At 44.5% G+C, this 27,962-nt stretch overlaps 1 protein-coding gene across 9 annotated transcripts in view; it reads right to left on the bottom strand.

Annotated features, from left to right (window-relative positions):
- Positions 1-27,962, bottom strand: part of SFSWAP (splicing factor SWAP homolog) — an 80,743-nt gene that overhangs the window by 16,890 nt on the left and 35,891 nt on the right. For 8 of the 9 annotated variants that reach the window (XM_018061423.1, XM_018061422.1, XM_018061424.1 and 5 more), the window contains 7 exons: positions 26,177-26,417; positions 25,071-25,202; positions 24,400-24,493; positions 23,522-23,693; positions 16,407-16,637; positions 15,153-15,343; positions 2,746-3,011 (listed from right to left, as the gene is read on the bottom strand). In XM_018061423.1, the coding sequence (XP_017916912.1) occupies positions 2,746-3,011; positions 15,153-15,343; positions 16,407-16,637; positions 23,522-23,693; positions 24,400-24,493; positions 25,071-25,202; positions 26,177-26,417 (1,327 nt within the window). The remainder of the gene's footprint in view (positions 1-2,745; positions 3,012-15,152; positions 15,344-16,406; positions 16,638-23,521; positions 23,694-24,399; positions 24,494-25,070; positions 25,203-26,176; positions 26,418-27,962) is intronic. The other variant, XM_018061426.1, reaches the window with a different exon arrangement.

Here is a 27,962-nt window from a genome sequence, read left to right as displayed (position 1 = left end):
TTATGTCTGTAATGGGTTATTCTATCTGAAAAGACAGTTAAAGAAATAATTATGATAGTTATCATTAGCAACTTCAATATTTTGGTTAAAATTTAATTTCTTTTCTTTTACATTTCAGACAATTCATATTACCAAGAACACCAACCCCTCTCATTTCATAACTGCTGCATTCAAAATTCAGTTGGGTCCCTAGAAATTATTAATGTGAGCTTGGATTAAGAAAGCAGGTCTATAACCAGCTTAAAAAAATGTACAGTTTTATCAAATAAAACTCACTCTTCTCAGAAATAAGAGCTGAGGCAGGATCCTACCTGGTGAAGGTAACTTCCTGCCTTATGTCCCTGGGACCCAGAGACCAACCACAGGACAGCTAGGCTCCTCCATACATCCAACCAGACCTATAACCCACTTCAGCACCCTGAGCTCAGAGGTGGTCTGATTTCAAGCAGCATCACTGTCACATACAAGCTTTCAAGGCAAAGCTTCCTGGACAAATACTTTGAAGGTTTTGTTTTATAATATTATTTAAAAAAAACAATTTATAATAAAGTTGCACTTTGCCTTGATACTTTATCTAAGCTGTAAAATCAAACACTAAAGATCTGACTTATTTAGTGAACTTAAGTCAGCTGGTTTAACTAAAATTAACTAAAAGTATCACATAGATACTACTGTGTGTGTGTGTGTGTCTAAGTTGCTTAGTTATGTCCAACTCTTTGGGACCCCATGGACTGTAGCCTGCCAGGCTCCTTTGTCAATGGAATTCTCCAGGCAAGAATACTGGAGTGGTTCGCCATTTCCTTTTCCATAGATACTATTGAGATTTTTCTTAAAGTTTGAGAATTATGAAAATACTCAGCTCTCTTTACACATAAAATACTTTGTTGGTTAAATTAAGGTAAAATTGTCAGCCTGCCATCACAGAACTCATATTAACAATTTTTTAATCTTAATTTTTTCTTTAACTGAAAATTATACACTAAGGATTAGGATTTTGCTTCTTGTACTTGTCAGTACTGAAATATGAAAACAATATAAAATACACTTGCATAGAAAATATGTAAGTCTATTCTAAAATAAAAGCTATTTTAAAAATACTAACATAATATACATAATGACTTACTCTACTAGAGATAGTCAGTAAAAACCATAGAAATCCTAGAGAGTTGAAATTCCAAGTGTTTCATAAACACTTCTAGTTCTGAAGAGACCAACCTGGGGAAAAGTCTGTGGCCATTATGTCTGACCAGATGGGTTCACATAAGAACTAGACACCTGCACCTACTATTTGTGCTAAGCATGCACCATGAAAACCAACTCATTTCTTACATAAGAAGCGATCTAAGGAGCCCTGAGCATTATCAGGCCCCCAGAAGGGGATTTAGGAGTAGATTATACTTTCTTCTCTTTGAGCCCTGAAATAAATGAAATCTAGGAAGGATTTTACTGGGTATGGTTATTATTCATCGGGCTTGTACAGGCCTGTTTATTTACTTCCACTATATCATAAGAAATTTTTTCAAGTAAGAAACCCTAGTTTTGATATATACATACAAGTTCCTGGGGACTTTCAAATATTGGAAATATGTCAGCAAAGTTGTTCATTTAATTAAACAACAAGGTATGTGTGTGTGTGTGTATACGTGTGTGAGAGAGAGAGAGAGAGAAAGGGAGAGAGAGGGACAGCAAGGGATAGAACTTCTAAAGAACTAACAAAAATGCAGAGCCAAAGATCAAATTTATTTATCGTGGAGGTAAACCTAATTTCATTGTAGAGAAGGGTAAATACTTGTCAAGCCTTGAAGGTCTGGTCTAGGTAAAAATTAGGGAGCATGTTGTTTTAGGGTATATTCAAGAAAGGCTAATGTGTATACAAGTACAGTTTTTTAAAACATAAAAAATAGAAAGTATAGGCCCATCTGCATTTTTCCCATGGAAAGGAAAGAACATCAGTTGTAGAAGTAGATTAGTACAAGTGCTGTGCTAGAGAAACTAAGTCCAATTGACACTCAGTAAGAAATCAGAAGGCGTGAGGTAAGTTTTAAAACTAGAAACTTGCTTTTCTGAACCTCCTGCAAGTCAGATGCTTTAAAAATCAGAAAAGTACCTGCTTCACTAAGCACTAAATTCTGTGATCCTTACAGGTTTTCGTGTTTATTATTTCTGTTGCATAAAACCTTAAGCTGCTTCCTCAAAAGCTGGCTCCTCAGAAGGTGGCTTTTGGTTGAACAGTGACTGTTAGTGGGAGGCTGGGGAAGCAGATTAATTGAGAAAACAGATCTGTGCCGCTGTGTTTCCTCCTTTACGGGCACTTGCAGGTGCTGTGCCAGTGAAGCTGAACACAGACACAGTGCACATGTCTCTCGTTTCAGCAGATACACATTCAAAAGGAATTAGCCTGGGAAAGTCGACTCATTCACCAAACAAAACGCCCCCAACCCGGTGAGTTTTCCACACATTTTCAGCAAATACGCCAGGCTTGCTCCCAAGACCTGTTAAAAATTCAAATACCTCTCCTTTATGAAAAACCTGACAGTAGTTGATGCATTTTGGAAAGTCAGGTTAAAAAATATTTTGAAAAGATGAGACTGCAGGGCGCATCTCTGCGTAAAGACACGCAGGTGTGTGGGTCTGTGCTTGCGGCAAGCCGGGGGAGGGGAGCCCCGCGCCCCCTGCTGGCGAGCAGGAGCAGCGGGATCCGCCCTGCACCGGACGCCCGGCCGCGGGGGCACCCTGCACACTCACCTCGAGCGCCGCGCTGTCCGATAGGCACTGGGAAGACAATGCTTTGCTTTTGAGTGAGACCTAGACCTGGACTTGGATGACGAATGATACTTGGGAGATCGCGATCTTGTTCGAGACCGTTTTTTGTGCTTTTTCTTTTTCCTCTCTCTTTCTTCTTCTCTCGGCGGGTCTTTGCTTCGGCTCGAGCGCCCTTCTGGAGGCTTCACGTCTAAAGTTGGCAGAGGTCTGCCTCCAGCCAGTAGAGGACAGGGCACGGTACCAGCCTCCTGAAAACAGAAGCACACGTCCGGATTTCAGCAAGGAAGATATGCTGTTTTAAAATGTATGTTTATAAGATTCCAACTTTGGCGCACTATCATTTGTTGGAGCAGCCCATGCCTCCGTCTGTGGCTCTAAATATACCCCCGGCATCTCTGGGAGAATGATGGCTCCTCAGAGGCCAAGAGCACGAATGCCTACCTCTCACGGCCGAGCCTTCCTGTGCAGGGTCCCGTCCCCAGCCTGCCAGGCTCTGGAGGCTGGATCTGAGAAAAGAAACGCGGCACATGGAGGGCTGTGTTAGGAAGAGCCCCGCCAGCTCTTTCCTAAATAATTGTGACTTTCCACTAAAAAGGAGATTCTTCAAATTGCTAGCACCAGGTTTTTATGGATCTCTGCTCTGCCTGAACCAAAAGAGGTTCCTCTTTGATTAAAAAAATAACAAATTATTTGTCACTAGGAACATTCATTTCTTTGTATGAGGTGGTGGATATTAACTTACTGTGTCGATTACTGCATATTTTATGTAAGTCGTATCATGCCATGAGCCTTGAACACAGTGCTACATGTCAACTGCTAACTGGAAAATGGTCCCTCACCATCTGGTGCTACAAGGATGAAGTCACTGGTCACTGGAGTTGCTGACCTTTGACACACCCTGAAAGAAGTTCAGTGCAGAGATCAGGAAAGAGGCCCTTTAAGTATGCCCAGAGAACAGGGCTCTGCCTTCCCGCGCTGCGGGAAAAACTGGCAGAATGTGCCTTCAGATAGTTAGACCTTTACAGGAGAAGATTCTAAGAGCCATTCTTGCATCTCTTCATGTCTGGAAAAGCACTAACATTACTAATGGAGACATCTGCTCCTCATGATAAGCAGCCATCTTCCGCCAAAACGTGTGCTTCACTGCACATTCCGCTTTTACCAAACTCACGTATATATGGGCCCGCCCCCCACCTCTCAGGAGCAGTTCCTCAGAGGTCTGAGAGGCTGTCTCCCCGGGCTATCATCCTCATTTTTGTCCCAAATAAAACTTGATGTGCACCTTTTTTCAGGTGACACAATTATACCTCAGTCAAACTGAAAGTAAAAAAATAAAGCCACTAATGGGAACCACAGACAAGACAATCCCATCACCACAAGCCAGCCTTACTCCACGTCTATCAATACAGCAAAGAATTTCACTTAATGGGTTATCAGTCTTCAGACTGCTTTATCCAAGTATGGCAGATACACAGAGAGTGCACAGATCTTAGGGCTGCTGCCTACTGAACTCTCATGTCAAGACACCAGCACATACACCAAGGAGCCACCACTCTCAGCAGTGTGCATCCAGAGCAGTCCCATTTCTAGGACTTGTTCACTACGGTCCAACCAGGAAGTGAATTACTACTCAACTTTAAAAATGATGTGGCAGTCCTATTTTATTGACATTAACATTGTCCATGTCACACAGTAAGATAAAAAAAAATGAATTTACAAAAAACAAAACCAAAAAAGCCACACACAAGAAAACCACAAAAAACACCCTCCAAACCACATTTTATATTTGCAATTGCAGCCACCCACCTTCAGACCCTTCCCCTTCTGAGAAAGGTCATTTCCTTGAATTAGTTTATGTGAATTTTAACTATAGCCAGTAAACACCACACACAGAGATATACCGAAAAATCTGGAATTTATCATTTTGTGCCTCAGAACTTTCAAGCTGTTAAGGTTCATGAAAATAAAAAAATCCCAGGCAGTGGCTGCAGCCCTGAGTGGGTGCTGGCTGTTGGCGGGTGGTGGGCTCCAGCAGGCCTGGCTTCCCTTCTCCTCGGGTCCATTTGGATAAGGCCAACTGGATGAGACAAAACAACACTTTGTGCAAATGATTCTTCTGAAGTTATGCTTCTTCCCCTCATTTGAAAGGAACTGTGATGGTGGTCTTGTGGGGCAGCCACCAGACAAAGATGTCGCCCCTCCGTTAGGGGTATGCCCAGAGAACAGGGCTCTGCCTTCCTGTCAGTCTCCTGTTGTTTACACTCACAACACACTGTCTTCACATCTTTCATTTACTGTGAGCTGAGAGGCAGTGGGGCTGAGAACTGCTCAAGAACAATACGCCCTGCTCGCAAAGCAGTTTATTCCCACCGAAATACTCTTAGTAACCAGGCCCCCTGTGGAAGGGCACACGGCCGCCTGGTGTTCCTGTCGGGCCTTCACTCTTCTCCATCGTGGCAATGCTGCCCAGGGCATTTTTAAGGTTTTGCTTAAACTGTCTCCAGGGAAACCATTTCATTATGAGACAGTTCTTCTTATCAAAAATGTCTTTCTTACTTCAAATTATTTTAGTGCAGTAATCTTTTTCTTCCTTTTTTTTTTTTTTTTTGGTGTCACTTGGCATGGCTTGAAGGATCTTAGTTCCTCAATTGGGGATCGAACCTGTGCCCCCTGCAGTGGAATCGAGGATTCTTAACCACTGGACCGCCAGGGAAGTCCTGCAATAATATTTTTTCAGGTTAAATTTTAAAATAATTGGTTGTTAAACAATTCTAACATGTAGATACAAAACTTTACATCTAAGAACACCTAATTCCCATTCTGGCACTCTCTAAATACACATACAAAATGATACAATAAATTAAGACTAATAAAATGTAGTGAGTTTTCTAACTTTAGAGGCTGGAGGAAGGGAAATGCTGCCCCCTTCACCCCGGCATCCACTGGCCTGTAGAGAACTCTGCTGTTGCCAGGGTGGAAAACCAGCTTTTAGTGCATTAAAACACCCCAATAACCATGGACTCTAAATTAGGAATATATGTAGGTCTTAGGTGGCACTAGTGATGAAGAATTCACCTGCCAATGCAGCAGATGCAAGAGATGCAGGTTGGATCCCTGGGTCGGGAAGATACCTGGAGGAGGAAATGGCAACCTACTCCAGTATTCTTGCCTGGAGACTCCCATGGGCAGAGGAGCCTGGTGGGCTACAGTCGATGGGACCACAGAGAGTCAGACACGACTGAGCGCACACACACACACCCTGCATGAAAAAGTGAGTTGGAATTGGGGGTAAAAGTCACCACTAAGAATTTCCAGGCCAGCACACGCGAGGCCTCTAGGAACGCTGAAGGTCAGGGCCCAGGGACCACAGGGCAGTCAGGGCAGCTGTGGGGAATTCCCTTGGGAACCAGAGAGCCCGTTTTAGAACTGAGACTCCATCTTTTATCTAAGTGGATGGTTGAATGAAGAGAACACGGGATGGCTTTCTCCTTCTCCTGCACAGGGGACAGAAGATGGCACTGATGAGTGATAATGTGCGCTGCACTAAGAGGGGGAGAAGGGGAAAGTACGTCCCCCCAAGGATGTCTACAAAGGACAGGAACCAGGGGGACGAGGCACTGCGGGCAGCCACACCAGGCCAGCAGGAGGGGGGCGTGGCAGCTCATTAGATGAATTCCCGTTTATACGTTGCTGCCAGCCTGATGATTTGTGTCTCTGAACTTCATTACTGCTTCTGTTGCCTTTGTCCTAATGCCCATTGTTAGTAACACTTATTTTACTGCTGTGGTTATAGTTTATTTCATTTTGAGGCGAGGGAATAAGTAAATCAATATATTAAAAATATAACTTGCAATTAAGTCATAGGATCTATTTATTCTAATAAAATGATCGATTACCCTTCACCATTAAAGTAAAAATCAGCAACTTGGGGGTGGGGGTGGGGCCGGCGCTTGGCTGGGCAGAATTAAGATGATGCATTGTGACGACCTCACCGTTTTTTCAGCTTAAAAATACAAAGAGGACATTAAAAACCCAGCAGTTAGACTTGAGAATAACAACGAAACAGGCTAACCAATCCTACACGCCCAGTGGTAGCCCCCCAGTGGTGGCTCCAGGGGCAGGCTGTGTGCCAGCATGTCTCAGCAGTCTGGAGACGTACGTTCTCCGCAACATGCCAGTGCTTCTGAAACCCAGGAACTTCATGACGCACCCTACAGCCCAGGGCAGCGGCTCTTGTGGCCGCACCTCAAGAAACAGACTCAGGTCACGCCTCTCACGCAGGGTCACCAGCAGTCAAGGGAGGAGCCCAGTTGAGCCCACAGTGGTACCTATGCCCAGAATGCAAGTAAAAATGCAGAGTTTAAGAGACTTGCAGAGACGCAGGTGCTCTACCCAAACATAAGCAGGAGGACCTGGTCTCCCAGGGCCCCCACGACTGCTCGGGAGGTGGGCTTCTTGGCCTCCAGTGTCAGGGAGCATCCCAGCACATGGCACACGACAGGACAGGGGTGCATTCTGGCCTCTCCAACTACACCAAAGGCGTTCCTGTGTGCACAGCTGGGGGTGGGGTACATACTCCAGCAACACAGAAGTAGTTGTTCATGGATATTTAGACACAAGCCATGGAACTACTGGGTTGACCAAAAAGCTCCTTTGGTTTTTAAGTAAAAACAAAAGATACATTTTTCATTTTCCCCAAGAACTGCACTGAACAACATACTCATTCTGTTCTACTACCTTCTGCTGTTTCCCAGGCAGTTTTGTAATTCCAGGGATTCCCTGGTGGCTCAGAGGGTAAAGAGTCTGCCTGCAATGTGGGAGGCCTGAGTTCAATCCCTGGGTCAGGACGATCTCCTGGAGAAAAAAATGGCAACCCACTCCAGTATTCTTGCCTGGAAAATCCCATGGACGGAGGAGGAGCCTGGTGGGCTACAGTCCATAGTGTTGCAGAGTCAGACATGACTAAGCGACTTCTCTCACTTTTGTAATTCCATCTTTCCAACACTTTTTATCTTTTTGAGCCAGGTGTCTTTTACAGTCTTTCAGGAAACTGAAATTTCTTCCACTAAGAGAACTTTGTAAAGACTGAAATATATGGACATCTGAAGGTGCAATGTCTGGTGAATACAGCAGATGGATCAGAACTCCCAGCCAGGCAAACAGCTGCCTCCTCAGCCAGGTGGCTTTTGTCTGATCGTTAAAGAAACGCGCGGCCTTGTGTTACCCCAATGGAAGATTATTTGTGTTCTGTCGACTATTTCCAGACGCTTTTTGTGGAGTGCTGCTTTAAGTTTGGTCTATTTTGAAGCAGTACTTGTTGGAATTAATCCATCTGGTTTTCCGGAAGGAGCTCATAATAGAGGACTCCCTTCCAATACTACTGTATACTGAAGACTGGCCTTTGGTGCATTTGGCCTGCCTCATGATCTTTTCTGTTCCACATTATTGTATATACTTTCATCGCCTGTCACAATTTGTTTTAAAAATGGACTGTTTCATTACATTTCAGTAAAGAATTGTATGCGGAAGTATGGTCAGGAAGGTTTTCTTGCTTAACTTACATGGAGCCCAGACATCAAAGTGATTAACCCAACCAAGCTGGTGCAAATGATCCTCAGTTCCTGATTTGAATATTTTGAGTGTGTCGGCTATCTCCCAGGTGGTATAACACTGACTGTTCTTAATTAATGTCTTGATTTGAAAGCTATCAACTGGTCTACCCAACTATGGAGCCTTGTCTAGTGAGAAATCTCCAGCACTAAACTTCAAAAACCACTTCTAACACATCTGATCTGCTGCAGCACCTTCTCTAGACACTGCACACATTTTTTTATTTTTGGCATTTCAGTTGTATTTTTTATCTTTCTTGAAATAATAAAATAATAATATGCCAAAAATGTTTTTCTTCCATCTTCAGTATTAAAATGGCTACACAGAAATTTATTAATTTTTTTTTTTAAATGCACATTGATATGACAGCTGTCACAATGCAGAGCTGGAGAGCGTGGCCAGCCAGGGGAGGCTGGGCCTGCGGATGCACCCTTGAGATTTCTTGTGACGTCCCGTGAGCCATGCTACCCTCACAACTCAGAAAGCAAACCCGACTAGTTAGTGGTTTTGCTTAAGTCGTTTGGGGGCAGTAGGGTAGGTTTCTAGCATGTGTAATATAGAGCCCTGACTGATGCAGCAATCTGGATTTTTAAACTGCTGGCAAAAAAGAATGAATACCCAGCTAGCTCTGTAATGTAGGCCGTGCTGTGGTGGTGGAAATGTTCTGTTTCTGCTGCATTTAGCTACCAGCCATGTGTGGCTATGGAGTACCTGAAATATGGCTAGTGTGGTCAAGGACCTGAAGTCCAAATTTAATTAAGTTTAACTGAAACTGCCAGGGAGTCCCCTGGTGGTCCAGTGGTTAAGACTTTGCCTTCCAATGCAGGGGGTGCAGGCTTGATCCCTGGTCTCTCCCACATGCCACCTGGCCAAAAAAAATCAAAACATTAAGCAGAAGCAATATTGTAAGAAATTCAATAAAGACTTTAAAAATGGTCTACATTAAAAAAAAAAAAAACTTTAACAGAAACAAAACTGAAATTGCCACATGTGGTTAGCAGCTACCATACTGTATAGTGTATATCCTGAAGGAGTCAAATGACCTGTTAATTTATACTCTAAATTATATGAATAACCTGAGAGACTAAGCCACTGCTGAGTCAAGACCTTCCTTGCAGCCCCACATGTTCTGTGTCTGGTTTCTGAAGGTGTCTGGCTAAGGCCTGGCACACAGTGACCTGTGAAAAGCTGCTTGCGATGCCCACAGGAGACACAGCAACAGAACCACATGCCAACCAGTGCCAAACAAGCAAAGCAGCCTCTCACGGACAGAATGTTAACATTCCAGCAAGGATGACCAAGGCACAAATCATCATGGGCGAGGGGAGAGCACAGGCTGGTCTGAATCGTGGGAGGGCAAAACCAAAAGGAACTTTATCAAGATCAGTTACTCATACGGGTATTTAAAAACTGACATCCCTTTTGTTGGTAACACTGAAAAATATTAATTTGTCTTTGATCACAACGAAGTATTTGCCAACAAGTTAGCACACAAACTAGCAACTACTATTTCCTGCTGTGGGAAAACAAATTGCTCAAAAGCAGACTAACAGACATTTTAAAATAAAATCTTATTTCTGAAGTAACACTACAGTACCTAGGAAATGGGATAATTATACAAAAGACTCAAGATAACGTTTGAAATCGGACTTTGAAATGCATCCTCTAGAACTGTATTTGCAAATTTCTACCGGTGCTGGGCACACCCCTGCAACCCTCCCAGGCAGGGCAATGGCCCAGGTCTGATCGCTGAGGCCTCTGTCCAGATGACCCTGCGTTTTCCACTCTGTTGGCACCCTCTCCTCCCCTCATCAGCTGTGTTTGCTTGGGCGTGCTGCTGCCAGCCTTGCCAATGCTGCTCCATACATATTCTTCCCGTGGAAACACTGCTTTAGCTCGTCAGTGTCCCACTCGTACTGCAGCCAGTGGTTCAGCCTCTCCCACACCTGCCTGTGTCACTGACTTGTTCTGTGCCTCCTCCACAGACTCTCTGATGCAGGGTTGCAGGCATTATCACTGCCTGCACGGGCTTCACCGGCCTCCCCCACAGGCGAGCCTCTGGGCCTCCTCGCTACTGTCACCTCTCCAAATGACCCAGGTTCCTCACAGTCCCGCTGCCGCCTCTGCTGACCTGGGGGCCCGGGGTCCTCATCCACACACTCAGAGCTGCTCTGCCCCTTACAGGGTTGGCGTGGTAGAAATGTTCATGTGTAGATGCCAGCCACTCAAAAGCGACTGGTCATGAGAAACAGTTTCTAACTCATACCCCAAAGCTCCCTGAATTATCACAGAGGCTCAGCGAACATGGGTTGATTGTTGTTCCCCTTTTCTTTCCAAACTCTTGAAAAGTGAAAGTGAAAGTGAAGTTGCTCAGTCGTGTCTCACTCTTTTCGACCCCATGGACTGTAGGCTCCTCCGTCCATGGGATTTTCCAGGCAAGAGTACTGGAGTGGGTTGCCATTGCCTTTTCCAGGAGATCCTCCCGACCCAGGGATTGAACCTGGGTCTCCAGTACTATAGGCAGATGCTTTACTGTCTGAGCCACCAGGGAAGTCTTGCTGGACCTTAAACCTGGCAGGATCATTAGCCTGAAAAAAGTCACTGCATCTAAACAGAAGTACTGAAGTCTGTTGTTACCACATAAACGATGCCATGATTCAACAGAGACTTGATTCAAAACTTCTGATTTCTCTTCATTTTGAATAACAGTGCACGTGTGCACGGACACACACACACAAAATGGGATGATATATACACAGATTTCTAAATACTACTTATGAATAGGTTTTTATATATTTTATATACTGCTTAAACATTTAACATACTAGTATTTGTCCACGTCAATAAATACACTTTAAGATATCCTTAAAAGTTATACCTAAGCATAAAATCACCTCTCCTAACAAACAGACCAAAGGAATTGAACAGACAAGAATGTAAAAACAGAGCAAACACAAGTGGGAATTTAGTATACAATAAAGGGAGTCCTTTACACCAGTGGGAAAAGGTATGTGGTTTAGTCGTTTGTGTTGTGCCTAGCTATATGCTCCTCAAAGTGAAATAAACTCCCAGTGGGGCAGATTAAGAGACAAAAAAGAAACTTCTGGTAATGCTGATGACACAGAGCTAACACAAAAACAGCAGAGACAAGACAATCAGCCAGGAGAAAAGCAAAGGCCACAGAGGGTGTTCTCAGGAGAACGGAAAGGCCGTGAAGCCTGTGCAAAGTTACTCAGTGTCCCCTATAATTAAAGTAAGTAGTCACACCAAAGAGATAACATATTTTCCCACCTATCAGACTGAGAATTAAGGTGGATGATAACCAATGCTGACAGGGAGGCAACAAAGCTATATTCATACACAAGGGAGACACACAAAACAAAAACATCCCCACCCCACCCCAGAAGAGCAATAACCGTTGTAGGGCCTAATTTAAAGGTAAACTAAATTTAAAAATCGGAAATGTAATAAACAATTCCATGGTCAGGAATTTACTCTGTGCGTACACTCACCTCAGTGAGTGCACAAGTCACAGGAGCCGCTATACAGTAAAACCCCGAGTAGGGCCTGTGCTTCTTGAGCAGGGAGGGGTGAACAGCGCACAGCACACGCAGAGTAGCTTGACATAAGGGCTGATGCGTGAAAGGACTGACGGTCATGCATCCAGAGAACAGTTACCAAGTGTTTATTACACATCAAGCATCACTCTGACACTGGTATGGCAAGATCTCTGGAGCCAGTGAAAAAAATCAAGACACCAGAAAAATGGATAGGGCACAGTCCTATGGTAATACTCTATACATACAGAACTTACTTCCCTGGTGGCCCAGTGGCTAAGGCTCCATGCTCCCAATGCAGGGGACCTGGGCTCGATCCCTGGTTGGGGAACTAGATCCCACGTGCCACAACTAAGAGTTTGCATGCCACAACTAAAGATCCTATGGGTCGCAACAAAGACTGAAAATCCTGAATGCTGTAGCTAAGACCTGCTACAGTCAAATAAGTAACTAATATTTAAAAAAATCTATATGTAGATAAGTATGATGGTGGGTGCCAGAGGCTGGGGAAGGGGAGTGGGGAGTTGGTGTTTAACGGGGACAGTTTCCGTTTGGGGAGATGAAAAAGTTTTCAAGAGGGATGGTGGTGATGGTTGCCTAACAACATAAATGTACTTGGTGCCACTGAACTGTATCCTTAAAAAGGGTTAAAATAGTAAAAGACTTTTACTCTTTACTTTACACTTCTCTTGAGCATTTGAACTTATAAACCATATGTATGTACTGCTTTTATACAAAGCAAAGTAAAAACAGAAAGTGCCTCTCAGGCAGATAAGCTACAAGGTGCCAGGTTTTGAATGACCCTATTCAGCCCTATGTGGGTCTGCTCAGAATGGAGCTGGGGTGCCGTCTATTCCCACTGGGCTGACACCACTGCACTCCAAGTCCCCTGGACACTAAAATGATACACCTGAGCAGTGGGGTCGGACACGTCAGCGTGTGAGTCCAGTGCACAGGAAACGGTCAACAGAATCAGGGTCACCTGTCTCCAGAAGCTGCTTTAGACTGAAAATATTTTCAAGTGTGAATCTCATTTATGATAGCTGCCAATTTAATTCAGGTATTTTGTTTCAAAGTCATTAAAGATATCTATCACCACCTGCAAGCACCGTTAACATTTTTGTTGAAATAGTTTAGTAGCTGTAATCTTTCCCACTAGACGTCCAGGAAGATCGACCCAATGATTTAAACATGAAGCATAAGCACTCATTTCTAAGGTATTACAGATTTAAAATACATGCTTGAGAAGAACACAGTGGGGAGATGCCACAAAAAAGACAAACAAGATAAGAACCTAAGTCTCAGGCTATTTTGTGTTTATAAAGAAGCGATTCTGGTACCTGTGACAATACTGGCAGTACAGCAGACAGAAAAACTGGATTAACGATGAAGGACTCTGGCTGTGATTGAGTTTGCATTTAGTCACAATTTTATTAGAAAATATAGATGCACCCATGTAGAATAGTTGGTGAAAGTATCTATGTACGTGGATAACTTTTAATTAAGTCCTTTATTCACTGCCTAAGTGACATCCAAACAATAAGGAAAACGAAAATAGCCACTCACACCCCTCCCATGGAGGCAGTTCCCTGTCTTCCTAAGAACCTGCCCTGGTGCTATATGCATAATTTTTACAGCTGCAACCATAAAAGTGGAGCTGCTCCATATCCTGCCTCTTCTTCCTTTTACATCTAACGCAGTCTTAGTGGCTGCTGGTTTCACCTCTGCACTGGTCCAGAGGTCCTCCCAAAGCTAGGTGATGACCGAGGGTGCCTTCCTGGGCATGCTTATTTTTGGCCCAGCTGGTGGCAGTGAGGCCCTCCCCAACGGGGGACGGACGCATCTGAAGGCGCCATGTAAGCCGGCGCTCGCTGCTCCCCAGTCTGATCCAGCTACTATTTTTGAGGCCTCCTGCCAGATTTGAATTTCAGAAAACTGATTTGACCTTCAACACAATGCTGAAAAATGCTGCTTTCCAAGGAGAAACAAATAAACCTGTGGCTACATGCAGCAAAAATCAGTTGTGAATAATGGCTCTAGACTCTTAGAAATGTCAACGTAATTAAAGTAAAAGACGCACAGGGCCCGTCTACATTACAGGGGAAAGAGCTGCAAAAGACATTTCGGGGACACTTGGCGAAGTGGCGTGAACCCTGCTCTGAGCAGTCCAAGCCCCCCTCCACAGCCTTCTGAAGGGAAGAAATGGGCCGGGGGGCTAAGTTCTGGTCCTACAGCTTAGGAAACTTGCCTTAAGAGAAGATGACAGTGACTGCATCTTATCTCACTTTTCTTTTAGTTAAAGTGCTGACAGTAACCTAGATCCCTGAATAAGACTATAACCCTAAGCGTGAGCTCAAGGGCTGCTACGATGGCAGGAACATGAGTGTTCCGGCGGGTCTGTCCAGGCCTAAGGTGAGTGCCTCAGAGGCGAAGTTCTGTTGCTCCTTGGAGGTCGCCACAAAGCACAGGCTCCCAGCCTGGGCCCAGAGGCCTGGACTGTGACACTGCACCCAGAATGTGGTGTGTGCATGTACATTCTGGGAATCTCCATCAGACTCTTGCTGACCCCAGCTATACAGTACAGGCAGACCTCATCTTCACAGATACTATGGTTTGTTTTTTCCCAAATTGTTGGAATTCACAGATACTGTGTTTTTTTTTTTTCTTTTTCTTTTTACAAATTGCAGGTTTGTGGCAGCTCTGTGTCGAGCAAGTCTGTTAAGGCCATCCTCCCAACATCATATGCTTACTTCACATCTGGTGTCACAGTCTGGTAATTCTTGCATTATTTCAGACCGTTTTCATTATTTGATCTGTGATCAGTGAAGTTACTACTGCAAAACGGTTATGACTTGCTAAAGGCTCAGATGATGGCTGGCATTTTTGGGCATCAAAGGATTTTTAAATTAAGGTATGTATTTATCTTTCAGGCATATGTGCTTGCACACTTCAGAGACTACGGTATAGTATAACGTAACTGTTACACACATGGGGAAACCAAGAAATCTGCATGCCTCACTTTGCTGCCAGGTCTGGAACTGAACTCTATGGTGCCTCCATAGTCTGCCTGGACAGGCGCTCCATCCCATAGGGGAGAGACGCAGGGGCTGCCCATAGCCTTCACACAGCTCAAGAGCTGAGAGGCTACAGGATTCACACACAGGTACTTCTACCAATGGTGCTTGGTTCAGAGCACTGATGGCGGACCCTTTTTAAACTCACCTCTACGCTGAAAGGACTCTCTTCAACTTTCCCGACTTCTGCTTCTGGCAGAGGATTTTTTAAGGTCTGTAAAAATAAAGCGGCTTTTCTTTTACGTTCTGCTTGGAGCTGTTTCTCCTTTGATTCCTTAGACGCTTGGGCCAGCTTTTCCCTGGCAGCAGCTGCCAGTCGATCCTCCAACTTTTGCTTTGCTTAAGGAATAAACAAAGAAAAAAGATGTTTAGAGCAAGCAGTATTTTATAAATACCTTGCTGTTTTAATTTTCATGGGCAGTAGCACAGTCATGAGATACAATGCAGTTTAAAACATGAACGTGATACCGATTTCAGGAAAGGTCAACAAATCAGGCAAACAGATTTCTGAAAGAATTAGTTTATGATGCTTATTATTAGTACTTTTCATAAATTTACTTTCAAACTGAAAGTCAGAAAGCTGATGGGGTTCCATAGCAGTGAAACCTGGAATGATGAGACTCTTGGAATGGTTCTCATATACAAGTGCCCAAACAGCCATACCGGGCAATGAACACTCTGTGAAGTGTTTTATGCCAAATGAACCGACACACAGTTGAGTTCACACGTAGTAAATGCAGATTTAGCGACACAGGCATGAACACACGTGTGCTGGGGAGAGAACTATAGCATATCACAAGTTCCAGGACCTCCTGTGGTTAAAGAGTTACCTTTTACCAATGCTGTGTGATCTGTCTGTGCATACACAGAAAAAGCAATTCACAAAACCAGTTAAGGATTGTTAATGACTTTAGTTAGAGAAGAATAGTGCTTATTTTGAAAGAAGGGTAGAACACTGCTGGTCATGTGTCAGAGGCAAGCGGTGGCCACACTGTGACCCATGAAGACGAGCCACAGTCTGAAAACCAGCAGGGGCCCCGGCCCCTTCAAGGGTCCGATGGTTCTGTAGGGAGAGGCCTCACAGAAGGGAACCTGCTGGCTCAGAACATTAACCCGAGCTGAGAACGCGGGCTGAGCATTTGCCCCAGGGCTGCCATTAAAGCACTCTTGGCCACTCTCAGCTCCTCCTCGGACGCCGAGGGCACTGCGTCTGAGCTTAATGAGCAGCAGCGCTCCTCATCTGACTGAGAGCTTCTCAGCTGAACAGAAACATCACACAGCTCCCCAGTGGTCTGACTCCAAAGGCTGGAGACTCTAGTCTGCAGTCCTGTATTTTTGGCTTAGTAGGTTAATCTTGTATGTACATACTTTTCTTTTAAGAAGTTTAAAACATTTGACAAACCTTGCTTTGCTTCTAGCTCCTCCTGGGTAAGTTGAGGCCGCTTCTCCTCAACAACTACACAGGGTGGGGCAACTGCCGGGTTAGTGTTTGTAGCACTACTAGAACTTTCTTGGCCTTCTTTGCTTTCTTCATCATCATCACTGTCATCATCTAGCTTAACACGATTTTTTTCCAGGGGAAGTAGATCATTTTCTTTGGCCTTGATTGCAAAGCTTATTGGAGCAAATGAAGCTATTGAGAAAAGGTGAAAATGGTAATACATTTTTAAGTAACTGGAAGCACAGAGCAAAAATCTCGGCCCCACCATTCACATGAGCATCAGTTGGTGGGAGCAACGTCTAGAGTGGAGCCACATCTTACGCAAAGGGAGGGTTTAGGGGCAGTAGGTAGTGCCCATGATGTCAGAGAGCCTTTAGAAGGATGTCACACACCCCAGGCTAGATGCAGGGCACTGCAAAGCACCGGCTCCAACTTGGGCCACGTCAGGATGCACACACCGAGTGCCAGCTGGGGTCACTGCAGGGCCAAATGGTCAATTTTTGTTGACGTTTTCCTTCTTTTTTCTGGGCTCAGCACATAGCTGAGTTTCCGTAAGTAAGCATATGATGCGACTCCACTATTAAAAGTTACTTCTAAAAAAAAAGTCCCAACTGTATAAAATAAACTTTTTTTTTTTAAACAAAAGCAAGATAATCTATTCCTTTATTCAGCAAACATTTGACTGGGTGCCTACTTTGTGCCAGGCATTATGTTAAACTATTTTCGGAACCTGTAAGACAATTTTAAACCTAAGGTAACAAAAATTTAGGTGGTTCAATTTTTTCTCTACTAGAATATTTGGAATTTTTAATTTAAGAGAAATACAAAGGCCCAAAAGGAAACAATCTTCTTCCCCTTCCCCCCCATCCACTCAACACTCACTCACTGGGTCCCTTCTTCCTCAGACACTATGGTAAACGGCTTCTAACAACACCTAATTGGTTGTAATAAGACACATTATTTTAAAAACCATGTGTTATTACTGATGAAAGCTATTCAAGTAAACCTCAATGAAGGGTGATTTTAAGTGCAGCACAAATGAGCTAACTCTGAGAAGGAAGTGGATCTGGGTTAACCAAGGCAGGTTCTGAAGTGGCTGGGGTTGTGAGGGTGAGCTCACTCAGCTGACCCCAGAGGCATCCCCACTTTCAGCATTTTATGGTTCCAAATCCACGTGTGACTAGAAGCTGGCAAATAACCCGATCACCGAAATATAATCATCTCTTGTCAATAATCACCTCAAGCTACAAAGCACACCCTAAGATGTTCAATGTTGGTAAACTGGGCTTCCCTGATGGCTCAGATGGCAAAGAATCTGCCTGCAATGCAGGACACCCGGGTTTGAGCCCTGGGTCAGGAAGATCCCCTGGAGAAGGGAATGGCACCCCACTCCAGCATTCTTGCCTGGAGAACCTCATGGACAGAGGAGCCTGGTGGGCTACAGTCCACAGGGTGGCAAAGAGACACGACTGAGCGACGAATGCGCACAGAGCGCTGTTTTGTAAGTCAGAGCCAAAGGGGGCACAGTCAGTCTCTGTGCTGATCATGCAACGCTGCGCACCTGGACTGTGCAGGGTGTGCACGTTCCTCATAAACCCCAGACAAAGAACACGGGAGGAAAAATACACTTTGTTGGGAGAGCCAACATTAATCATTTTACTGTGGTTATGTTAAGAACAGCCCTTATCTTTTGGAGATACATGCACTCACACTGATGGATAAAATGCCAACATGTTGGGATCTGCTTCAGAATATCCTAGGGGATGGGCTGGACTGAGTCTATAGATAAAATTAGTCAGTGCTGGCCACGGGAGCTGGACACTCAGTGCCACATGTGTGTGTGGTGACTATTTTGCCAGGCTCTGTTTATGTACTTGTTTGAAATTTTTCTTAAGAAAAAAGTATCATAACATTAACCCTGTATTGCCTCTAGGTCTCTTTAATAAATCAGAGTCAAATAAACATGTCACTATAAAAGAAAACCTCAGTTAACTGTTAATCAAAATTACTCAAGTTAACTTGGGGCTAAAGTACTGTATCATAAAACAATTTTAAAACAATTACTCCCCATCTTCAGGCCTCCAAACTAAAATAAATTCAACCAACAAATACATTAAAAGGAAAACTTCTGGAACACAGCTAAATGCATGCCAACACCATGCATATACTTTAAAGTGACTTAAAATAAAACTGACTAATACACAGTCTACATGCCTCACCTCACTTCACATTTGCGACCCCAGGAAGAGAAAGAAATGATCAGGCCTCCCCATTTACAGACAAGGAAACAGGTTAAAAAGGTGAAGTAACTTTCCCAATGTAGCTCAGCCTGAAAGCAGGTGATTAGGAATTACTTCCTTTGTAGAATTATTCAATTATACAACTACTGCTTCTACATGGAAGCTTATTTGCAAGTCACATCACACAACATGTGAAGAGCGCTTCTTACAGCCTTCAGTTTCCTGTCGTGTTAGGATGCAGCCCAGGCTCCTGGCCACCTCTCTCACTATGTCCCGGGCCAGCCCTGTCCTCCGCCTGGAGCTGTCGCCCTCTCCCACGCCTGGCTTTCTTCCTCAGCTCTTCTCAAATGAAGGCTCTCCCTGGACAGGGCCTGCTGGGCTCTCCTCCTTCAGCCGCTCTTCAGTTTGTCCTGCGTGTGTGGTCTGCTCACCTGGAGCCTGGGACAGGCAAGGACTGCAGCACTAAGGTGGCTCAGGTCCACACCGACTCTCAGGAAACACTTGTGAGTGAACCCACAGTGTCTGGCCCTCTGCCTTCCACATCAGATATGCTTCCTTTCTTAAGGTCATTAATAGCTTTTAACTTCTATGGTAAGATATATTCTCGGTGGGAAATTATGAAAACATAGGTGAAGAAAATGAAAGACCAACTGCAATTTGGATATGGGAAAAAAAGGATCTGAATATTATCAGAGGATGGTTCTGAGGCAGCAACATGTGCACAGATACAGGAAAATGGGACCACGCTTTACCGTTTTTAACCCGCTTATTATTTCCACTTCACAAGTGTAGACATCTTTCCATGTCAACATACATCATTTTAATAAATGGCAGTCATATTTTTAGTATGGACATACCAGTTTATTTCAATCTCCCACAGCTGTTCCCAATTTCTTATTTTTGAAAGCTCACAAGCCTTGTGATGAACACCTGGCTGAGACAGCCTGGGGAACCAGCCGTTTCCAGGAGCAGGAGGGCGTCTGTGTTTAGAAGTGGGTCTCCACCATCAGGCTCCCTCCTCTAGAGAGGCCTTACCAACAACACTCCACGGCCAGTGTGTAAGGGCCCAGCCGCCCACACCCTCTCTTTTACTTTCTAGCTTAGCAAAGTGGAGGCAAAGAACAGTATCTTGTCAGTGGAGACACATTTTAGAAATCTGCTCACGTACCACCTCTTTTTCTTTTGTGAACTAGCTTTTCATGCCCTTTGTTTTTCTACTGCAGTGACTTTTCTTATTGATTCACAAGAGCTCTTCCTATAGCAAGGATTTTGACCTTTATCTTCTGTTATTATTAGCAATCACCGCTGTCCTGACATTTGTCTTTCAACTCTATACGGGCCCAGCTCCCGCCAGACCTATTAATCTTTCTTTATCATTTATGGCTTAAATTCTTAGGCAGTACTTTCCAACTCTAAAGACTAGGAAAGAACTATCTAGTTTTCCTCTCCTTTCATGGTTTTAGTTTCTGCATTTAAACACTTTGTCTGGAATCATTATTTATTGTCAGGTGGGGTGTAACAGTCTAATTTTTTTCAAATGGAGAGCCTGTTTTTCCAACATCAATTATTGTCATATTAGGGAAGCTGTCTCATAAGCATCTCGGGAACTGTGGATGTTGTTCTGGCACCTGTCTGGTGGTAAGACTGGCTGTACTGGGAGATTTTCTGGTGGGGTGCCACACTGGGACTTCTGCAAGGAACCCCACCTGCCCACACTTGCTCTTACTGCCCTTCCAAACCTGCTTCCACCTGAGAAGCTAACACCTGGGCTTCCCAAGGCTCCTGGCCTGCACATTGCTAGGCTTTGTGAGGTTAAGGTACTGGGGCTCAAGAGCTTTTGAACTTTCGCTCTTCGGGCTCTGCTGCTAAGCTGCTAAGTCACTTCAGTCGTGTCCGACTCTGCACGACCCCATAGACGGCAGCCCACCAGGCTCCCCCATCCCTGGGATTCTCCAGGCAAGAACACTGGAGTGGGTTACCATTTCCTTCTCCAATGCATGAAAGTAAAAAGTGAAAGTGAAGTCGCTCAGTCGTATCAGACTTGTAGCGACCCCAGGGACTGCAGCCTACCAGGCTCCTCCATCCATGGGATTTTCCAGGCAAGAGTACTGGAGTGGGGTGCCATTGCCTTCTCCGCTTTGGGCTCTGGAGGAGCTTAAATCTCAAATTACCTTGAGCTTGACTTTGTCCTGGCCTGCCTGATTTTAGAGGTATTTCAGTTACCAATGTTTTCTAAATTCTTTTCGGCCTATAGATCTATTTTACTGCCTCTCTGGAGATCATTTTACCAATTCATACTTTCTTAGACAATTTTATCATTTATTTTCAAAATTTTCAAATTTAGTTACATATATTGCTTCTGTGTACTTAAAAATAAGTTTTTTTCTTTCTTTTTTTCCATTATGTTGTGCATTTGCTTTCTTTTCTACACTGTATTAAACTTGCACAATGATGAAAAGTTTTACTGGTCTTTTAGTATTTCCTCACTGATTTCTGCTTTTTTAGTGATTTTCCTTTTCTGCTTTCCTTACATGCATTTTATAGTTTCTTCCTAGGTTCTTGAGTTGAATGCTTGGTTTGTTTGCATTTTTTCTTTACCAACACAAGCATAAGAAGTTATAGGTTTTTCTTTTAAGTTTTCACTGCATTTGATAATTTTTTGGTAATAGTCTTGTTTTCACTTTCTTTGACTATTTCAGGGCATTGCCACATCTGTAAACTCTGCTCCAGCGTTTAGAATACTTTGCATTCAGAATCTAATATACCTTAATTCCCTGGCATTTAATGCTATAGATACATGTCTAATGTGCCAGCCTGCTTTTTTCCCCTGTGGAGGACAACCTATTTTTCTTTCTAGACGGCTTTTCTTCCATCTTTATCCTTTTCCTTGGAAATCTGAGGAAAATTCTGAACTTGTTTTCTCATCCAATCTGATTTTGAGCGCTTTATTATATTTTAAAAATTGGCAATCTTTTTCTAAATCTTTCCCAGATGCTGGATTATCAGTTACACTGATTTTACAGTACCTTTTAATTCTATGAGAATATAAATCAGAGAGTAAAAGAATTTTCCTATAACTTAGTACTGCTTCCAAGGGCTCAGATGCGTGTCCTTCTGAACTCCTGCCCCTCTGCAGGTGCAGTGGCCTGTCTCAGGCAGGGCGGGTTCTGTTGGACACCTGCAGCTCTCAGGCGTCTCAGGCTCAGAGAGTGCGAGGAGGCGAGCATGGTTTCATCTGCTGAATTACCAGGCACTCACAGGAAAGGGGAGGGTGCCCCATGGTGGGCAGTAACCTTGGCTGAGGGGCTGACCCACTGCACTGGATTACACTGACAGGGCCTAGCTGCCCTCAGATGCTCCTGGCTGTTCCGGTCTTTGGCGTGCTCCCTTCTTTGGTTGACAGTGGGTTCTTCTGGGGGTCACTGCCACTGGCTCCCCGAATGTCCGGCTTGTTCCTATGAACTAAAGTCCAGATGGGGTGGCTTGTCTTTCTTAAGCGTGTTCCCCCAGCTTTTGAAGCAGTAACCAACCCCACCCTCCTTTTATAATTTTTAATTGAAGAATAATTGCTTTACTAGTAACAGTTTTTACTCTCTACTTACTACATTCCTTTGGTTATTTCAACGAGAGTCTGAAGACAGCTGGGAGGGGTGAGAGATGAAACACACATGCCCAGGGAACCTGCTATACTGAGAGGCTTACAGATGCTTCCCTGCTCTCCTAAATCACTGGTTCCCTAGTTCTTCATTTGGGTCCTTTTGGTCACTCTTGAGAACCTTGTCTTTGGTTGCTGGGAAAGCCCCTCCTGTGGTCCTGGCCCATCCGGGACCTCCTGCCTCTCCTCTCACCCCAGCACTAGCTCCAGCGCCCCTCCCCAACCTGGGGCCATCAGCTCCACTCCAAACCTCCCATGTGGTCTCTCTGCTTCACACACTCACCACACAGGGCAAAGAGACTCCTCTGATCTAAGCGGTAAGGTGTTTTGCCCCTGTCGGGAGCCCCGGGACCCACCGGGAGGGCAGAGCCCCACGAGCTGGCTGAGGCTACCTTGGTGCGTATGCCTCACTTGACACCTGAGTCGCTCGGACCACTTCCCATCTCTGAACCAGCCACGCATTTCAGGTGGGACTGCCTCTGCCTGGGTGGGAGCCTCTATTTCTGGGAGTCCCTTTCCCTCTGCACGCCCTTTCTTGTTCCCACTTGGTGGAATTCACTGCTTCTTCACATGCTCTACCACACAGGGTTCTGCTAATGTGCCTGTGTCAGCCTTTTTCTTTCTGTATGTCTGTCCTGGTAGATGAAAAACTCCTCCCAAGAACATAAAGGGAAATGGGAATGGAGTGAATGGAATACCGCCTGGTAGAGACCCTCAAGGGAACTACCTTAACAAATAAAGAAAACTAATTTCATTGGCACAATAGTCTGAATGTAGTTTCAGAAGTCCAAGGGGGTACAAAACATTATTTGAAAAATTCTAAACACTTCCATTAACCCTAACACGAGAATAGTCTGTTAAAACAAATGTATACCTAAGATGAGTTTGTATCCAAATGACCCCAAATTCAAAATCAAGAAAGTACTGGGTTGGCCAAAAAGCTTGTTGAGGTTTTTCCATAAGACAGTACTGAAAAACTTGAACAAACTTGTTGGCTAACCCATATGCTATGAAGTAAGCAAGTTTCATTACAGCAACTTAGAAGGGGCAGCCATTCCCTCCTGTCCTATGGTTGAAGGCAGCTGACCGTAAGTGGTCTAGCGCTCTTCCTTGCTAATTTAAAGTGACACCTACGAGGTACAAGATCAAAAATGGAACTCTCAGTACCAAAGGCAGCGTACCTTTCACAAGCTTCCCGTCTGGGACAGCTCTGCTGGATGACGCCTCCTTCTTCCCCGAGGAGACACCTCTTCCCCCTGCGTCAGCTGCGTCTTCAGACGCACTATCTTCCCCAACATCACTCGGCTTTTCAGGAGCAGACTCTGCAGGAGTCTCTTCCGGCGCTGACACAGCCTGCAGAGGTTAAAAACATGACTATGAACTGCTCACCGGAAATGATGCAGGATTTGTCAGGAAACAGTGTATGTATATCTCATGGGACAACAGCACTGCTATGTTACTGCCTAAGTAACACTAAGGAGCATACTTTCTAACTCAGACTTCTATTTTCTGATAGAACAGACTAAAAAGAGGAGCAGAAGGAGGTATTTCCCCTCTAACACCGTTTTGGGAACAAATGCCCACAACTTCTGTGGAAATGGATCACTGAGAACACATTTAGAACGGCACCTGCAGATAAGTCCATTTTCTTCAGTTTGAGCAGTCAGAGATAAAAACCTGAGGAAATCCACTGATATGTTTTCTACCAATACAGGTTTTAAAAAACATCAGGAGGAGAGGAGAGGCAGAAGAAAGGATTATAAGGACAGGAAGAAATGCTTCCAACAGGTACCTAAGAATCAAGTGTGGGGCCGATTGCAGGGAGGGACGCTGTGAAGGGAGCTGCTAGCAGGCGGCCCTCAAGGACAAAGGTGGGCAGCACCCTTGACTGGACAAATGATCATCAATGAACTGTGAATGTGGTCAAAGGTTTTAACAGGTGTAAAACAGAGAGAGGGGAGAAAGGTAAGTGAGTAAAAGCAAGACATCCATTACACCTAAAAGCAAGTGTGAAATGTAGTACACATCTTGAGAATCAGACCGTTCTTCCCACACATACCTGTGCGTTCTCGCCCCCTTCTTTCTGGAGGAAGAACTGCTTCTTAAACTCGTAATAGGCATTATACTGGTGCCACGGCTGCAGGAACTCAAACCTAGGAACAGAGAAGGGTTGAGCCATTCAATAAGACACGCTCACTGCAACACCTCAGCTCCGACCAACCACACCTGCTCTGACTTCACAGTGACTGACTCCCAGGATCTCAACAACCCCTAGGGGAGCCACAACACCGCCCCCACCCCACACTTTACAGACCCGAGAGACTGGGGCAGAGCGCTCATCCACAGTCACAAAGATTGTGCGGCAACCACAGCCTCCTGTTTTTACGTTACAATCTGAGCATGGAACATTATTTGATTAAAAACACAAGGTGAAGTGTGGGTCTAAACTTCCACAGCAGATTCTTGAAAAGCATGAATTCCAGCCTTTTATTTTAGGCAGGTCCAATATTTTTTAAAAATGAAGCAAAACAAACTGAATGAATAAAAATTGTAACAATACAACAGACCACCACCCCAATTCAAAGTAACTGAACAAGATGTATTTATCTAAACATAGGATTAAATATATATGTATATATATATATAAAGAATTATGTAGCTAGGTAAAAAAAGAAGCTAAACTAAACCTCAAATACCATCTACCTACCCCATATAAACTCTTTTACTCACCGCTGATCATTCTTGGCCCGAACGCTGGTCTCAAACTTAAGGCCGTTCCTGGCCACGTACTCTGCCAATTTGTCAATCACAGGCTGGATGTCGGGGGGCGGGGGGATGATGGTGGCCACGGGAGCAAGCGCACTGCAAGGGAGAACAGAGTCACACCCACAGCACTAGGCCCTCCCCCAGACCACTGGTCAGGGCAGCTGGCACAGTGGCTGGAGGAGGACCTGCACTGTCTCAGTTCCCACCAATAGGTAAGTCACACAGAGACAGGGACGCTCTTATCTGAGATGACTGGGACTCCAGAAAACAAATCAAAGTCAATCCATTTGAAACAGGGACCAAAATATCATTGCTGATTGTGAAAATAGGGGTTTTACTCAAAGTGACACTTAAGGTCATGAAAATAGGATCATCTCCTCCCGTTTCCCTCGAATTGCTAATTCTCAGAAGTAACCAAGAATAAACCAAGTGTGGATTTTTTTATCTTAAAAATGCTGGCTAGCATAATTCATCACCCATAGTTTCATTTTTGACTTTCTTAGCACGTTCAGAAAGTGGGTCATTTCTACAAAAACACCCAAGTGTTCTGCCAAGTTTCCTGAGCACATTTTCAGCACGTTCCAGTGCCTCTTACAAAGTGCCCGCTCAGCTGAGACGCTCAGAGTCCCTTCCACTCCACCCGACAAGGACTGGGGGTTTAGTCCCTGCCGTGCTAGCTCTGGACTCAGTGGTTTGCTGGGCTGATGGCCAGGTCCCCATTTCCCAACAGTTTGGGAGAGATTCACTTGTACCAACTTTATGAAATCCGGGTTTTTGGCAAATAACTGGACTCCATACTGACTATGCCCGGTACTGTCCACCTGAGATGGTGACATACAGGAAAGAACAGATGCTGGGGCTCAGGGGAGGGGTGTGGAATGCTAACAGGGAGGGAATTTTCTCAGTTGGTTAAATCTCACTGCTCTAAGTGCCTATGTCATGATCACCCCTGTAATGCGGGGACTTGGATAATAAATACTCAGATAACAGAGACCCTCTGTGTGACCCATACTAGAAAGAAGCCCAAACCAAGAGCACGCGTGCCCCAGACAGCCAGCAGGAGGGCATACCTTGTGGTGATGGTGGTAGAGGTCGCCCCACTGCTTGTCTCTGCCGTGGCTGGTGGGGGAGGGGGCGTGGTCCCTGGCGGGGGTGGGGCGGTGGCAGTCACTCCGGTGGAGCTCGACACGGCCACCCCGGCAGGCAGGGTGCTGTAGTAAGTGGCAACGTCAACCCCTGGAGGGGGAGGTGCCAGGCAGTAGGTGCCGTCTGGCAGCATGTAGTAGCTGTAGTACATGGCTGCCACCGTTGCTGTGAAGAGACACATTTTGAGGGCATGAGAGTGGTAAATGATGGGCCAGTTGGCTAGAATACACAATGCAGGGAGAAAGGGACACTTGCTCAAGTGCAGTGTCCCTTCTGTCCAATGTCAACCATGTATTTTCTTTATTTTTCTGATATAAGAAAGGGTGCCCAGGGGGCAACACAATTTGGAAGAACTGGACAATGTCCAGACACACACCCAGGAACAATGGAATCGGAGCATGCACAGGGACATTCAGAAAAGGCCACTGCCTACACAAACTGCAGAACGGCAGATTAGGACAGACTCCCCCACCCAGCACCCCAGCTCCCCTCCCTGTGTGTCTTGTGAGATGACCGTCTGAGGACTAAACCCCTCCACTGGCTTCCCTGTTTGACATCAACTCTCCACTCTTTACACTCATTACTTTCCTCTTTTAAAAATTCGTCTTGGCATAAATCATTTTCTTAGGTCTCCTAAGGCAACAGACACAAAAGCAAAACCAAACAAATGCGACCCAATAAAACTTCATAAGCTTTTACACAGCAAAGGAAACTATAAATGAAATGAAAACACAACTCACAGAACAGGAGAAAGTATGATGATGTGACCAACAAGGGCTTAATTTCCACAATATACAAACAGTTCATATACCTCAATAACAAGAAAACAAACAACCCAATCAAAAAATGGGTAGAAGACCCAAACAGACATTTCTCCAAGGAAAACACACAATGGCCAATAAGCACACAAAAAAGATGGTCAACACTGCTAATTATTAGGGCAATGCATTAGAAATGCAAGGTATCACCTCTCACTAGTCAGAATGGCCATCATGAAAAAGTCTACAAATAATACATGAGGAAGAGGGTATGAGAACAGGGAATCCTACACTGTTGGTGGGACTATAAATTGGTCCTGCCACTATGGAGAATAGTATGGAGATTTTTTATTCCTTAAAAAACTAGAGCCACCCTCCCGGGCCTACATCTAGAGAAAACCCTAACTGTTCAAAGCAGCACTATTTACAATAGCCAAGATATGGAAGCAGCCTAAATGTCCATCAATAGATGAATGGATAAAGATGTGATACATACGTACAATGGAATACTATTGCTGTTAAGTCGTGCCTGACTCTGTGACCCCATGGACTGCAGCCTGCCAAGACTCCTCTCTCCATGAGCTTTCCCAGGCAAGAATACTGGAGTGGTTGCCATTTCCTGCTCCAGGGGATCTTTCTGACTCAGGGATCAAACCTGTGTCTCCTGCATTGTGGGTGGATTCTTTTTTTTTTTTTTTTTTTAAGGTTACATAATAGACATTTATTTAAACTATTCTAGGTACATTGATTATGACAAACACATTCATTATAAAAAAAGGTTAGATATTTTTTATAATTTACAATAAGCCATCTTTACTATTTTTGTTTATTCTTATATCTTTGGCCACTAGAATAGGAGTGGGACAGGGTTACCATTTAAATATGTGTAGAGTTATTATGTGAAAATACAGATTGACCTCCACTGATGAATTTGCCTTTGATTTCCAGAAAC

Source organism: Capra hircus, chromosome 17 (genome assembly GCF_001704415.2).
Source record: "Capra hircus breed San Clemente chromosome 17, ASM170441v1, whole genome shotgun sequence".
Taxonomy (NCBI): domain Eukaryota; kingdom Metazoa; phylum Chordata; class Mammalia; order Artiodactyla; family Bovidae; genus Capra; species Capra hircus.
The sequence above is the reverse complement of the archived record's forward strand: the minus strand, read 5'-3'. Positions and strand labels throughout refer to the sequence as shown.